Raw genomic sequence first — 17,229 nt, forward strand, 5'->3', positions numbered from 1 at the left:
GACAGGAGAACCCCTAAGAGTACTGAAGCTGGACATGGAGTGCGCTGCGGTCCCAAACCAGATGGCACGGGCAGGGAACGTGCCGAAGGACTTGAGGGAGAGCACAGGGAAAAAGAAGGATATCAGCTGTGTAGAACCCTATGTCGGTGCTGTAGTGGATTAGGACGTGCTGAGGAAAGAAACCAGAAAAGGTGCAGAGGGGGAAGCAGAAGGTATGCCAAAAAGAGGACATTGTATTTATGTGATGGGGAACCAGGGCGCGATTGAGCAATATATATCAGCCACGACTACGGCCCTGGCTCCTCTCACAAGTGCACCACATAGCCACCAACATTAGGACACCTCACCTGTTGTGCATACAGGACACACTGAACTGAAAGGATGGTGAGCTGGAGGTAAGAAGGTGTAAGGGAGCATGGTAAGCAGAGGAGCTGCTACTGACCTCATAGCTTTGAATAGGGAGTTGCTGGGAGTGAGCAGCTGCTGTAGGAGCCTTCATCCTGGAAGCTTAGGCATCAGTAGAGCAGTAGATGCTGATGTACAACTGTCCCCAGCAGTAAAAAAAAAGCAAAAAACAAATAGTGTATACTGCTGATCTGCACCAGCACTGTATAACGGTTCTTATCTCATCTAGGGACCAGTCATTTGTCTCCAGTGGACTGTGGCTGTTTCGTGTGACCAGTGCGGGACCCTCCTGGTGCGTTGTTCTGACTGTTAGTTGGTGTCAGTGAGGAGACCCTGTATAAGGGTCCACACTCCATAATATGTAGACTCCACAATGTTCATGAGAATTACTTCCTAGTGTGTCCATATCACTAGTAATATAGATTCTATGTATGGTGACCCAGGAAGATGAAGGTTTAGAAAGATGGTGCAACAGTTATTGGATTGGGATTGAAAGAAAGGAGAAAGGGAAATGTGACAGTCCAACTAATAAACAATCAAAAAGTAAATGATAGAATAATTTGCATGCAAAAATTGTTTGGTGTATTTTTGCATATTTACACACACACACACACACACACACACACTTGTGAATGCAGACACGTATGGCATTTGAAATTGACATCTTTCCATTTTTTTGCAGACATTTTGTTTGCATATGAGGTTTGTCTGATTCCCTTTTTAATGCAAAGTGTAACATTTGCGGCAAATTTGTATGCAGATACAACACATTGCTTATACTCTATAGTTTCAGGTAAAAAATCTGTAATTATTCTAGCCGCTTTCTCACTGCTGGAAAAGTCCAATATCTAGCAGAGGATACTGCTCGGTGCCGCTCCATACCGCGGGCAGAATCAGAACCTGGCATGGATGCAGACAGGTATATATTTATCTGAAACGCTTTTTGGATTTCAGAGAAAATATACTTTAGGCCGGTTTCACACGTCCTGATATTTCCAGTACCGGAAAAAACGGTATCGGAGATATCCGTGTCCATGTGTCCGTTTGTCACAACCGTGTGGCATGCGTGTGCTATCCGTGTGTCCGTGTGTACCATCCGTGTGGCATCCGTGTGCTGCCTGTGTGCTGTCCGTGTGTCCCTGTATTGAAACAATTTGTTTCAATTTTATCCCTATGACTTTAAAAACGCACAAGGATGGCACACGGACCAATTCTGTCATTTTGATTTTTTTTCTTGTTACGCCATTTACCGATCAGATCAATATTTATATTTTGATTGGGCGTTTCTGAACATGGTGATACCAAATATGTGTATTTTTTATTGTTTTATTTTGAATGGGGCAAAAGGGGGTGATTTGAACTTTTATATTTTCACTTTTTAAATATTTTTAAAAACTTATTTTTTTAACTTTTTACATGATTCAATAGTCTCTATAGGAGATTTGAAGCTGCGTTTATCTGATCGCTTGTGCAAAAATGCTCATCTGCTTTGAGCGCCGGCCATGGGTGAATCGTGATTCCATCTGTGGCTGTTAGGTGCACATGCCAGCTGATACGATCAGCTGTCACGTGCTGGAAAAGGTGCGGGCTCAGCGCCGGTGCATGCACCAAAGAGGGGGAGGCGACCAATGACGCACCTATACGTCATAGATCGTAAAGGGATTAAAAGCGTATAAAGGAATGTTGAAGATAATTCCTAGTTGGAAACTCATCTTTTGTGTCACGCCGGTAACTCGAGTGCCATCTCAGCGCCTTCCTACTCACTGTGGGCACAGTTCTGCTGCCCCATGTGTCAGGCCGTCTTCCTGAGTTTGTCTCTTGCAGCACCCCCCAGTACAGCTGCATCTTTCTCCCATCTCCACCTGGCTATAGGGAGGCGTGGCCAGTCTCTGCAGGAATTTAACCCTGTTGTGTCCTGTAGAGATTAGCTTCCCTAGCCCATCATCTGCCAACAGGGTATATATTAGCTGCCCGGGTACATATTAGGCAGCTCCTCCTTCCACTTGTTGCCTGAGCTTTGGTTCTAGTCAGTATTCTGTTCTAGCTTCCAGTCAAGGTTTGTTCCTGTTTAGTCTCCTGTTACCAACTCAGCTTATCCACCTGTTCCACCTGATCTCTTCGCTCCTGATCTCGGCTTTGTGTCCTCAACCAGTGCTGCCTGCCCCAACCTCGGACTGTCTGACTATGTTTCAGCCTGTTCCCTCTGTACTGCGCATACCTGCCTTGATCTGTTGGTCAGCTGCTACAGGTCCGGGCCTTGCCCTGGAGTAGCAACTGGTGGCTATCCTGAGAGCCAAACCTATCCTCAACATCAGAGGATCTAGCAAAGACCAGAGCAACGTAGTCACACCACTTCAGGGTAACCCGGGCAGTGGTGTAGTGGGTCCATACCCATAGCTGTCATATTTTGTTGTTTGTATCGGCATTATATGATGGAGAATTGACTTTTATAGGAGATGATAGATAAAATGCTTGCTATTATGCTCGTACTGTTACCTATAAAAGCCTCTAAAATAAGTGCTTAAAGTTGTAATCCTGTCAAAACTAATCAAGACTTTTGAGAAACATAACTACAGGATTAGTGTTTGTCGAATTACCAAACATACCTTCAGGTATATTGCAAGGGGAGATTCCATGGAAGGTCATGTTACAAAGAATACAAAATGCATATTGGCAGACTGAGCAAATGCCCATTGTACCCTCTGGCTCCACCATGACTGGGGTCTGACAGCTCAGACGTGGGCAGTAAACAACATCGGCCATTAAATCCAAGCTTGACTGCAAGAGGAGATGATCAAAGCGGCTAAAGAGTTGTTCCCCTACCAAACGCTTTACCTGAAAATAAACAAGGACATAAACCATTTACTATCCGTACTGAAATATGCAATCCAGAACGTAATATTGTGAGACATCTTATCACTATTAATTTGTAAGGTATTTTTTGCATTGTGAAAATAAAAACCTAACAGTTTATAATACAAAATGTGATACATACTGTATATAAAATACACATTCAGCAAGTAAACCCAGAATTTCAGAATGTTCTTAAACAAACCATATACTGTATGATAACAACATAAAGTAAGTCAAATGTGTCCAGTAAAATAGGAAGAAAAAACAGACCACTTGTAGATTGAAACTATGACCAACAAATAAAGTAGATTCGAAAAATGTAAAGAGGACCTATCACTTACTAAAAAAAAAAAAAAAAAAAAAAAAAAATTGCGTTAAATACCTTGGAAAAATCCCTGCGTTCCCCTGATTTTATTACCTTTGTCGATTTTCCACTGTGTCACTGCACCCAATTTGTTGCCTTAGGAGCACAAAATGTAAAATCTCCCCTTTACAGTTCAACTGGGCATTTCTTTACAGTGTTCTTAGGGAGTATGGACCTTCACCCCTCCCAGACACTGCCAATCACAGCTCCACATATCTCATTTAGCAGTCTCAGACGCTGCTGAGTTGTGATTGACAGCATCTGGGAAGGAAGACTGAAAGCGGTCATTCCTAGAGAAAAAACACCCAGAAATAGCCTCTTGCATTATTAGCAGAGATTTCACATACTGCTCTCCTAAGACAACATATTTGAATATGTCTGCAATGGAATAATGCAGAGCAAAATGTAAAATATTGTCAGAATCTTAGTGAGTTCAGCATTTATTAGATAATTATCTCAATTTTTTCAGCATATGACAGGTCCTGTCATGTTCCATGATTTAGAAATCGTACAGACAGTATTGTATTTAATTCTGCTGCTATTTGGTTGCTATACAACAAGGTTTGCCCTTTTTAGAAGTCTGTCCTTTCTCTGATTTTGCTGGCAAAATTAGCGGACGCCATGTCATGTTTGGACAGCCACTGATGTGCCTAAACAGTGGAAACCCCCATCAAGTGACAACATTTTTGAAACTAGACCCCTTAGGGAACTTATCTAGATTTGTATTGAGCACCTTGAACCCACAGGTGCTTCACAGAAGTTTATAACGTTAAGCCGTGGAAAGAAAAAATCAACTTTTTCCAAATAAATCTTTTTTAGCTTATAATAATCTTTATTTTTATATAGCGCTAACATATTCTGCAGCGCTTTACAGTTTGCACACATTATCATCGCTGTCCCCAATGGGGCTCACAATCTAAATTCCCTATCAGTATGTCTTTGGAATGTGGGAGGAAACCGGAGTACCCGGAGGAAACCCACACAAACACGGGGAGAATATACAAACTCTTTGCAGATGTTGTCCTGGGTGGGATTAGAACCCAGGACTCCAGCGCTGCAAGGCATTATCATAAGGGTAAGAGGAGAAATTTTTCCATACCATTTGCTGTGCAATTTGTCTTGAGTACACCGATACCCCATATGTGTGGGAATACTACTGTTTGGGTGCACGGCAGACCTTGGAAGGGTTGGAAGGGAAGGAGCGCATTTGACTTTTTGAATGTAAAATTTGATGGAATAATTGGCGGAAGCCAAGTCGCGTTTGGAGAGCCCCTGATGTGCCTAAGCAGTGGAAACCCCCTAAAAAGTGATACCAGTTTGGAAACTAGACCCCTTAGGGAACTTATCTAGATGTGTATTGAGCTCCTTGAACCCACAGGTGCTTCACAGAAGTTTATAACATTAAGCCGTGAAAATAAAAAAGCTCATTTTTCCAACAAAAATCTATTTTAGCTACAAATTTTGTATTTCGACAAGGGTAACAGGAGAAAATGGACCCCAAAATTTGTTGTGCAATTTCTCCTAAGTTCACCGATACCCCATATGTGGTCGAAAACTACTTTTGAGGCACAGTGCAAAGCTCAGAAGGGAAGTAGTTCATAGGGGTGTGTGGCCTGGCTTCTAGCATGTGAGGATGCAGGAGTCTAGAGCTCCCACAAAGACCCCTTAAAAAAGCTACTTTAAGCTACTTCGAGACTACCAAAACCCTATATATTGTCTCTATTAACAACTGGAGACTTGGAGAACATTTTGAGACCAAAACCATTTTCATACACCAAGAAAAACCTGAGATAGAGACCTTAGAGCAGAGGTGTCAACCTGCATTCTTCGAAGGCCACCAACAGGTCATGTTTTCAGGATTTCCTTGTATTGCACAGGTGATAATTTAATCACCTGCACAGAATGATTCCAGCACCTTGTGGAATGCTAAGGAAATCCTGAAAACATGACCTGTTGGCGGCCCTCGAGGAATGCAGTTTGACACCTCTGCCTTAGAGGTTTCTGTGTGGTCTCTCACAGCGGTGCCGCCATTTTGAGAACTGTGGCCTAGTGGAGCACCTGCAGGCAAGCAGCGGCCTAAATTTTGACCTCATTGGGTCACAAAGATCACAACACACCGGAGGAGAAGAATCGCATCTTCCCTGTAACCAGGAAGTAAAGAAGAACTGCGCTCCATAAAGAACGAAGGGACTATTACAAGCTAAGTGCAGAAGAACACCCGAGCTGCAGCTCATATCTGCTTTCAACAACCCTTACACATCGGAGCTATGCAGCGGCTTACAGCCCTGGACTCCTGTCCTAAAAAGGAATCAACCGAAGAATCTCCCTGCCGTCCTCGGGCATCAGGGAGCAAGTAAGAAAATCCGGCCCCCTCTGCAACGAACGGCTGCGGAGGATCCCTGAGCGGTGCAGGCGGCGACCGCCAGGATTAAAGCCAGGGACGCCGCACCTGCACACCACCGGAAAAAGCAACAGCCGAAGAGATCCCGCTCACCGGACAACTGCAGCGTTCAAGCCCTCAGGCGGAGGCCGCCAACGGTGTCGGAAGCGGCGTCGCTGCTGAAGAAAGAAGCTGCCGCTAAAGACCTTCCTCCTCGCGGCGGCCCAGCCTGGTGTCCCTCCTGCTCGTCGGCTTCGAATCACAGGTTAGGGAGAAGACGGAGGGGAGCGAGAGCCGCAGACAGCTTGCTTACCCAGCGCGGACACCGCCGAGGAGATCTGGAACCACCAGCAACTGCTCCGGAGCCTCCCTGGATCATCACCGAGGACGTCGCTCCCGCCCGCTGCCGCAACATCAATCGCAGCTGCAGAGGGGATCCAGCAGCCCGGAATACAGCGGCGTCAATGCTTCTCCCACTTGGCGGCTCCAAAGGTAAGCCCGGATCCGGGAATCCACCCCCTGGCACTAACGAGCAGCAGACACAAAGGGAGTGATCTCCCTAAACTGAGCGGCAGGAGCCACTGCTGTGGAACTAACATTAACCTTAATAGCGGGGAGCAGCTGCTGTGGAACAACTTAATATGTGCAAAGAGTGACTCTATTGAATAATGAACGGGAGCCTATGCTGCGGAACTAGCAGATGGGTCATAGCCTGGGATACAAAACGATAATTAAAATAAGAACGCAAACAGGCATAAACTACTATAACTGTTAGTAAAGCACACAAAAAAGCAGCAAGCAGTATTGTGGAACATTTCTGTTATAAAAGAGCTTCATATACCGTGAGGGGAGACCAAAGCTGTGTAAACATCACATTAGAGGGGAAACCACTATTAGAAATCAGTCTACCTCATAATCGAGCGGCCAAGCTGTGGAACAAAGGCTATAAGATACCTGAGCGGGAAGCAAAAGCTGTGGAACATAAGCCACATATAAATAGCCACATTTCTGTGCCGTCTTGGGTGCTGCAGCAGACTGTTTGATTCAGTGGTATACTATTTGGGCTAAGAGTGGGGCCATAGCTGTGGAATAATTGCGAGAATCCCCATTAATTAAAGGCTTGGGAATCATATCCCTGAGAAATACAGAGATCCATTTTCTTGACAGAACAGGACATTTAAAGAGACAGTACCTAAATACGCAAACTTGATAGAACTTTGCTAAAAAATGTCTGAGATAAAAAAACTCACAAAAACCCAAACAAACCCTTATGCAATACTCCTCTAAATCATATACCGATATCCCAAACCTAATTAGCCCGAACAAATTTAGATCCCCTCAAAAGGCAGACGACTTTAAAATAAACAAAACAACAACCATGTCTTCCAGTAGTAATAAACCAGCCACCCAAAAAATGGCTCCAACTCAACAGCCAACCAATAATAAAGCAAACAGTCTCTGCCCAGAAGTAAAAAATAAAAACAACTCCTACCCATCTGAGGTAAAACAAAATACTACAGAAGTGATGGACACTACGGCCTCCGCTAAAAGAAACGTGCCAGAGGATTCCACAGATACAGACAATATTAACAAAAACAAAAGGGATCGCCCAGCCTCCCAACAAACAACAATAAGAACGAATCAGGAGGATTTTTTCCACAAAATTTCTGCGCTAATTGATGAAAAACTAAACTCAGGCTTTAAAAAGCAACAAGTCACATTTGAGGAGGTTTGCCACAACTTTACCCAAAAGCTGGAGCTATATAACAGAAAAGTTTCGGATCTAGAACAAAAAACAGAGGCCCTTACTAACCAAAATAATATACTAAAAAAGGAAATAATTGACTTAAGATTCAAGATGGCAGATATTGAGGACAGAAGCAGAAGAAATAACTTAAAAATCAGAGGAATCCCTGAGGAGGTGAAGCAGTCTGATTTACCTGACTTTGTTAAGACTGTCTTCAAACAAACTCTACCAAATGTCACTAGCCTCGAACTCAGCATTGATAGAATTCACAGAGTGCCGAAACCAAAAAGCATTCCAGCAGAAAAACCTAGAGACACTATCCTCTGTTTACATTTTTATGGTAAGAAGGAAAAAATCCAAAACTACATTAAAGATAAGGGGTCTCTGCCAGAACCCTATAATCGTCTAAAGGTGTTCACTGATCTATCTAAGCACACTTTAGACACATGCAGGTCATTCAAACCCTTGACAGACATTCTTAGGGAGAATCATATCCAATACAGGTGGGGTTTCCCCACAAAACTAATGTTTCATTATAAAGATAAGTTTATGATCATCAATTCAGTGGAAGAAGGATTGAATCTCTTCAGATCCCACACCTGAATTACTCAGTGATTTTATGCGGGTTTATATGAGGGGTTAAATTAACCCATTTTTTCCCTCTAAGGTACATTTCAGTCAACGATCGGTCTCAAAAAATAATGGGGTCAATACGGAGTATATTATATACGAACTTTTCCCCCACTAGGTCAACAGTCCCATCCAGGAAAAAAGACCTTGCTGTATTTAATCTTTTGAACTTATTTGTAGTGTGTTTGCAGTATCGTCAACGGCTCCAACATGCAGCTAAAATTCCTGTCCTACAATGTTAGGGGACTCAATAGTCCATGGAAAAGGTATACTTTATGGAAGGAGATCAAACAGTCACAAGCGGATGTCATATGCCTGCAGGAGACAACATTTTGTGAAGGTAATCACCCCACATTTTCAAACAAAAACTTCCCACACTGCTTCTCATCTCTGACAAAGAGGAGAAAGGAAGGCGTGATCACACTGATCAAAAACACTGTTCCCTTTCAACTCATAGAAGAAATTAAGGACCCAAACGGTAGATATCACATCTTAATCTGCCAAATAAATACAACAGTTTACACAATTGTAAACATTTACGCCCCAAACACAAAACAGCTAAGCTTCCTCAATAAGGTCATAGGAAGATCGAAAAAAAAACAAAAAAGGAAACCTATACATTCTAGGTGATTTCAATATGGTCCCAAATGGGAAACTTGACTCTACGACAGTTACATGTCATTCATCAAATAGTCTTGACACCAGCATCACTAGTAACGAATTATACGACGTCTTCAGATGTCTGAACTCCTCTTCTAGAGAGTTCACTTTTTTTCCCTAGGTGCACAAATCTTCATCTAGGATCAACCTGTTCCTTACCGACATATTTTCCATAACAAAAATAAAAAAATCTACCATGCTGGATAAATCAATTTCAGACCACTCCCCTGTGATTACTGAGGTGTTGATTGGACCCCCCTTTAAAAATTTAAAATCCAAGAACAAATTTGTGCAAAAGAAAGTAGCCTTAATGGTTCAAACACTGAATCACAAAAAAATTACCTTCTAAGTCTACAACAATTACTTAATAAAGCCATTACAGAAGATTTCGAAAAAATTATCAAAGCATCTAAATTTAAAAACTACTCTGAAACCAACAAAATTTATGGTAGCCAAACTTAAAAAAGATAGGATCAGAAATAGAATAAATAAAATAAAAAATAATTTGGGAGAAACGAAATATCATCCGACAAATATAGCGGATGAATTTGCCAAATTCTGCTATAAACTATACAACTTAAAAGATGATCCCCTAATACCTACACCAGATCCACAAAAAATATCATCCTTTCTTAATAAATTGCGGCTCCCCAAAGTAGAATCCTCTGAACTAACATCTGAAGTTGTAGAAACAATAAAAACCCTTAAATCTCAGAAATCACCGGGCCCCGATGGGCTAGTGAATGAATACTATATGACCTTCTCGGAGACCCTTGCTCCCCAGATGTCAAAAATTTTTAATCTGGCCTCGGAAACCGGTTACTTTCCTAAAGAAATGTTAGAAGCTATATTAATCATGATCCCAAAACCCCAAAATGATCTGGATGAAATAAAAAATTACAGACCAATATCGCTCATAAACACAGATATTAAAGTTTATTCAAAAATTTTGGCCAACAGATTGAAAGAAATTCTTCCGAAAATAATAAATATTGATCAGACAGGATTCATCGAGGGGAGATAAACCTCTGATGCCACCAGAAGACTCCTCAACATATTGAACAAAATTAATTTTAATAATACCCCTTCTGTCTTTCTGGCGCTTGACGCAGAAAAAGCATTTGACCGGATCAATTGGCAGTACCTAAGAATGGTCATGGAAAATTTTGGCTTCAATGAGAGGTGGCTGGCAACGGTGTTTACACTTTACTCGACCCAAGTGCAAAAATATATGTTAATAATAACTTGTCAAAGGCATTCCCAATAAGCAACGGTACAAGACAGGGCTGCCCACTCTCTCCCCTTCTCTTCGCCCTGGCAATCGAGCCCCTAGTGGAAACAATCTGTATAAACAAGAATATCTCAGCAATTGACTTAGGACACAAACAATATAAAGTTAGTCTTTTTGCAGACGATATGATATTAACTCTCACGGACCCCACCAAATCTATTGCAAACCTTCTGGGAATATTGGAAGAATTTTCTCTGATCTCATCGTTTAAAATAAATAATTCTAAATCAAAGATTCTACAGTTTAATCTACCCAAAGAAACGGATGACTCACTAAAAAAAATGGTGGATTTTGTTTGGGAAGAGAACCAGATCTCATATCTGGGTATCTTATTTACAAAAAAAATGCATACAATTGCTAATACTAACGGGATTTCATCTTAAGTACAATAACAAAAGACCTCCAATCATGGGGCAAAATCGGCCTTTCATGGATGGGCAGAGTATTGGCGATCAAGACAATAATCCTCCCAAATATTTTGTATATTTTTAGAGCTTTGCCGTTGAAATTCCCTCCCGATTTTTTAAAAAATTGTCAAAAAAAAGTGCTATCATTCATCTGGAATGGCAAAAAAGCAAGGATATCCAAGGATACTCTTTATAAATATAAAAGTAATGGGGGGTTGAGTCTTCCAAACCTATTGGCATATCACAATTCAAATCTAATAAAGCAAAGTCAGGATTGGTTAAAGAAAAAAGAAAAAAAGCCAGCTTGGCTAGAAATGGAAGCATCTCTCTATAAACCTAATTCTTTGGAAAACCTTCTTCTCAAACATATCTTCAACATATGCAAATATAAATCTAATCATCCGATTATTTTGGCTATTATTCAAGCATGGGACAAATTGGCTAGTTCGTCTGGAAAAGGGAACATATGGGCACCTATGGAAAATTTCTCAATTTCTCTGATTACCTCAATCTATGGACTTATGGGTTCAAAAAGGTATAAAAAAATTAGGAGATCTGCTTGCGAATAACAAAATATTAAATTTTTCAGAAATCAAACAAAAATGTAACATCCCATCATCAGAATTTATGCATTATTATATTATTAAAGAATCCCTCCAAGAACTCATTTCTAAAATTCCCCCCAAAACGGAAGCAACCTATTTATTACTTAAAAATGCTAATCACAAGATATTTTGGAGCACAAAGTACCTATACAATATCTTTAACAAAGACCATAAATTCCAAAAAAATAAATATATGATAAAATGGGGGAGAATATTAAATATAAACATAAACAAGAACCAATGGGAGGATGCAATCAAAAACACCTACTCCTCTAACATTTCGCTACAATTACACGAAACATACTATAAAATACTAACAAGGTGGTACCACACACCAAATAGAATTTCCCAATTCGAAGGAGACTCCTCACCCTTATGTTGGAGGGGATGTGGAATTAAAGGAAACTTATTTCATATCTTTTGGTCCTGTCCAAAAATTACAAATCTGTGGAATCAGGTATCCAGATATATAGGCACACTTCTTAACGAGGATTATGTTCTCACTCCTTAGACTGCACTTCTCTCCATAGATACCGAAAAACTGCATTATTCAACAAGATCTGTTGTAATTCACCTATTGCTCATAGTAAAAAATAAAATAGCAGCCCTGTGGAAGAGCTGAGAAATTCCGAGCTTACCTAGCATTGTGGACAACTTAAATTTACACAATACACTAGATCATACATTCTCAATAGTGAAAGGCTGTTTATATAAATACGAAAAAAAAATGGAATAAATGGAACATTAAATTTCAAACAATAGAATAATTAAAAGACTGCAGGAGCTGTTGACGTCTTAAGTAAACCAATTAGTTGTAGATTATTAATACAGTTAATCCCTTGGGTATTCAGTTGTTTGTTTCTCGACCTATTTAGGTAGACGGCCCAAAACTTAAGGTTTATGTTTATTGTGTATGGAAATTAAGCAACTGACTACTGTAGAAGTTGCTAAAAAGATTATATATACAGGTCCTTCTCAAAAAATTAGCATATAGTGTTAAATTTCATTATTTACCATAATGTAATGATTACAATTAAACTTTCATATATTATAGATTCATTATCCACCAACTGAAATTTGTCAGGTCTTTTATTGTTTTAATACTGATGATTTTGGCCTACAACTCCTGATAACCCAAAAACCCTGTCTCAATAAATTATCATATTTCACCCGTCCAATCAAATAAAAGTGTTTTTTAATAACAAACAAAAAAACCATCAAATAATAGTGTTCAGTTATGCACTCAATACTTTGTCGGGAATCCTTTGGCAGAAATGACTGCTTCAATGCGGCGTGGCATGGATGCAATCAGCCTGTGACACTGCTGAGATGTTATGGAGGCCCAGGATGCTTCAATAGCGGCCTTAAGCTCATCCAGAGTGTTGGGTCTTGCGTCTCTCAACTTTCTCTTCACAATATCCCACAGATTCTCTATGGGGTTCAGGTCAGGAGAGTTGGCTGGCCAATTGAGCACAGTAATACCATGGTCAGTAAACCATTTACCAGTGGTTTTGGCACTGTGAGCAGGTGCCAGGTCGTGCTGAAAAATGAAATCTTCATCTCCATAAAGCATTTCAGCCGATGGAAGCATGAAGTGCTCCAAAATCTCCTGATAGCTAGCTGCATTGACCCTGCCCTTGATGAAACACAGTGGACCAACACCAGCAGCTGACATGGCACCCCACACCATCACTGACTGTGGGTACTTGACACTGGACTTCAGGCATTTTGGCATTTCCTTCTCCCCAGTCTTCCTCCAGACTCTGGCACCTTGATTTCCGAATGACATGCAAAATTTGCTTTCATCAGAAAAAAGTACTTGGGACCACTTAGCAACAGTCCAGTGCTGCTTCTCTGTAGCCCAGGTCAGGCGCTTCTGCCGCTGTTTATGGTTCAAAAGTGGCTTTACCTGGGGAATGCGGCACCTGTAGCCCATTTCCTGCACACGCCTTTCCACACCAGACTCAGTCCACTGCTTCCTCAGGCTCCCCAAGGTCTGGAATCGGTCCTTCTCCACAATCTTCCTCAGGGTCCGGTCACCTCTTCTCGTTGTACAGCGTTTTCTGCCACATTGTTTCCTTCCAACAGACTTACCATTGAGGTGCCTTGATACAGCACTCTGGGAACAGCCTATTTGTTGAGAAATTTCTTTCTGGGTCTTACCCTCTTGCTTGAGGGTGTCAATGATGGCCTTCTTGACATCTGTCAGGTCGCTAGTCTTACCCATGATGGGGGTTTTGAGTAATGAACCAGGCAGGGAGTTTTTAAAAGCCTCAGGTATCTTTTGCATGTGTTTAGAGTTAATTAGTTGATTCAGAAGATTAGGGTAATAGGTCATTTAGAGAACCTTTTCTTGATATGCTAATTTATTGAGACAGGTTTTTTGGGTTATCAGGAGTTGTAGGCCAAAATCATCAGTATTAAAACAATAAAAGACCTGACAAATTTCAGTTGGTGGATAATGAATCTATAATATATGAAAGTTTAATTGTAATCATTACATTATGGTAAATAATGAAATTTAACACTATATGCTAATTTTTTGAGAAGGACCTGTACACATCTTGTTTATCTTTCCTACCCCCGTTCCTTCTTCCCTCTCCTCCCTTCCCCTACCTTCCCCAGTTATGAGATATATTAAAATCTGCTAAAATCAGTATTATAATTATCCCTAAAATGTTAATAAAATTGTTTGAAAAAATAAGTAGTACCATATTACAGTGCAGATTTTGCTGCACTTGTTTGAGGGTGCCATGTCACATTGGCAGAGCCATTGCGGTGTCAGAATAGCAGAACCCCCCCATAAGTGACCCCATTTTACCAATTAAACCTCTCGATGAATTCATCTAGGGTGCAGTGATCATATTGACACCACAGGTGGGTCACAGACATTTATACCATTGGGCAGTGAAGAAAAAATAATTTACCTTTATACCACCAAGATTGTGTGTTAGCCCCAAGATTTACATTTTCATACTAGGAAAATGTTAAAAATGGCACCAAAATTTGTCCACCAATTTCTGCTGAATGTAGAAATACCCCATATGTGGATGTATACTATTACTCTGCCATACGGAGAGACTCAGGAGGGACGGAGCGCTATTTGTCTCCTAGAGCGCAGATTTTCCTAGACTAGTTTGTGGAGTCCATATAAAGAGCCCCTAAGTGCTAGAAAAGCAGAATCCCCCCCTCAAGTGACCACATTTTGGAAATTATACCCCTTTGGGAATTTATCTACAGATGTAGTGACGATTTTGACTCCATGGGTGTTTTCCAGAAACAAGCAGCAGTGGATGTTGTGAAATGATATTGCTCTCATCACTACAGAAATGCCAAGCATGTGGGCGCTAAATGTTGTTTAGGCACATTGGGGCCCAGAAGGGAAGGGGGCATTTGGATTTGAGAGCGCAAAATTTACTGAATTTCTTTTGGGGAGCGAGGAGCCATTTAGCTTTTCCAGAGCCTTTGTACTACCAGTAACGCAGAAGCCCCTTAACCCCCGAGGGTGGTTTGCACGTTAATGACCGGGCCAATTTTTACAATTCTGACCACTGTCCCTTTATGAGGTTATAACTCTGGAACGCTTTAACGGATCTTGGCGATTCTGACATTGTTTTCTCGTGACATATTGTACTTCTTGTTAGTGGTAAAATTTATTCGATATAACTTGCGTTTATTTGTGAAACAAATGGAAATTTGGCGAAAATTTTGAAAATTTCGCAATTTTCCAACTTTGAATTTTTATGCCCTTAAATCACAGAGATATGTCACACAAAATACTTAACAAGTAACATTTCCCACATGTCTACTTTACATCAGCACAATTTTGGAACCAACGTTTTTTGTTGTTAGGGAGTTATAAGGGTTAAAAGTTGACCAGAAATTTCTCATTTTTACGACACCATTTTTTTTTTTAGGGACCACATCTCATTTGAAGTCATTTTGAGGGGTCTATATGATAGAAAATACCCAAGTGTGACACCATTCTAAAAATTTAACTCCTCGAGGTGCTCAAAACCACATTCAAGAAGTTTATTAACCCTTCAGGTGTTTCACAGGAATTTTTGGAATGTTTAAATAAAAATGAACATTTAACTTTTTTTCACACAAAATTTATTTCAGCTCCAATTTGTTTTATTTTACCAAGGGTAAAAGGAGAAAATGGACCCCAAAAGTTGTTGTACAATTTGTCCTGAGTAAGCTGATACCCCATATGTGGGGGTAAACCACTGTTTGGGCGCATGGCAGAGCTCGGAAGGAAAGGAGCGCCATTTGACTTTTCAATGCAAAATTGACTGGAATTGAGATGGGACGCCATGTTGCGTTTGGAGAGCCCCTGATGTGCCTAAACATTGAAACCCCCCACAAGTCACACCATTTTGGAAATTAGACCCCCTAAGGAACTTATCTAGATGTGATTTGAGAGCTTTGAACCCCCCCCCCAAGTGTTTCACTACAGTTTATAACGCAGAGCCGTGAAAATAAAAATTCTTTTTTTTTTTTCATAAAAAAGATTTTTTAGCCCCCAGTTTTGTATTTTCACAAGGGTAACAGAATAAAATGGACCCCAAAAGTTGTTGTCCAATTTATCCTGAGTACGCTGATACCCCATATGTGGGGGGGGAACCACTGTTTGGGTGCATGGCAGAGCTCGGAAGGGAAGGCGCGCCATTTGGAATGCAGACTTAGATGCATTGGTCTGCAGGTGTCACGTTGCATTTGCAGAGCCCCTGATGTACCCAAACAGTACAAACCCCCCACAAGTGACCCCATATTGGAAACTAGACCTCCCAAGGAACTTATCTAGATATGTTGTGAGAACTTTGAACCCCCAAGTGTTTCACTACAGTTCACAACGCAGAGCTGTGAAAATAAAAAATCCTTTTTTTTCCCACAAAAATTATTTTTAGCTCCCCAAATTTTTATTTTCCCAAGGATAACAAGAAAACTTGGACCCCAAAAGTTGTTGTCCAATTTGTCCCGAGTACGCTGATACCCCATATGTTGGGGTAAACCCCTGTTTGGGCGCACGGGAGAGCTCGGAAGTGAAGGAGCACTGTTTTACTTTTTCAATGCAGAATTGGCTGGAATTGAGATCGGATGCCATGTCGCGTTTGGAGAGCCCCTGATGTGCCTCAACAGTGGAAACTCCCCAATTCTACCTGAAACCCTAATCCAAAAACACCCCTAACCCTAATCCCAACTGTAACCCTAACCACACCCCTAACCCTGACACACCCCTAATTCTAATCCCAAACCTAATCCCAACCGTAAATGTAATCCAAACCCTAACCCTAACTTTAGCCCCAACCCTAACCCTAACTTTAGCCCCAACCCTAACCCTAACTTTAGCTCCAACCCTAGCCCCAACCCTAACCCTAACTCTAGCCCTAACCCTAACCCTAATGGGAAAATGGAAATAAATACATTTTTTTAATTTTATTATTTTTCCCTAACTAAGGGGGTGATGAAGGGGGGTTTGAATTACTTTTATAGCGTTTTTTATATCGGATTTTTATGATTGGCAGCTGTCACACACTAAAAGACGCTTTTTATAGCAAAAAAATTTTTGCGTCTCCACATTTTGAGACCTATAATGTTTCCATATTTTGGTCCACAGAGTCATGTGAGGTCTTGTTTTTTGTGGGACGAGTTGACGTTTTTATTGGTAACATTTTCGGACACGTGACCATTTTTTATCACTTTTTATTCCGATTTTTGTGAGGCAGAATTACCAAAAACCAGCTATTCATGAATTTCTTTTGGGGGAGGCGTTTATACCGTTCCACGTTTGGTAAAATTGATAAAGCAGTTTTATTCGTCGGGTCAGTACGATTACAGCGATACCTCATTTATATCATTTTTTTATGATTTAGCGCTTTTATAC

The 17,229-nt window shown here is 40.8% G+C and overlaps 2 protein-coding genes across 2 annotated transcripts in view; both read right to left on the reverse strand.

Moving 5' to 3' along the window:
• Window positions 1-17,229, reverse strand: part of LOC143776448 (E3 ubiquitin-protein ligase RNF14-like) — a 97,474-nt gene that overhangs the window by 56,242 nt on the left and 24,003 nt on the right. The gene's annotated exons all lie outside the window — the stretch shown is intronic.
• Window positions 1-17,229, reverse strand: part of LOC143776450 (E3 ubiquitin-protein ligase RNF14-like) — a 44,213-nt gene that overhangs the window by 2,956 nt on the left and 24,028 nt on the right. The window contains exon 5 of the mRNA XM_077265861.1: window positions 3,012-3,240. Within this exon, the coding sequence (XP_077121976.1) occupies window positions 3,012-3,240 (229 nt within the window). The remainder of the gene's footprint in view (window positions 1-3,011; window positions 3,241-17,229) is intronic.

The sequence above is a fragment of the Ranitomeya variabilis genome, chromosome 5 (assembly GCF_051348905.1).
Source record: "Ranitomeya variabilis isolate aRanVar5 chromosome 5, aRanVar5.hap1, whole genome shotgun sequence".
Lineage (NCBI taxonomy): Eukaryota > Metazoa > Chordata > Amphibia > Anura > Dendrobatidae > Ranitomeya > Ranitomeya variabilis.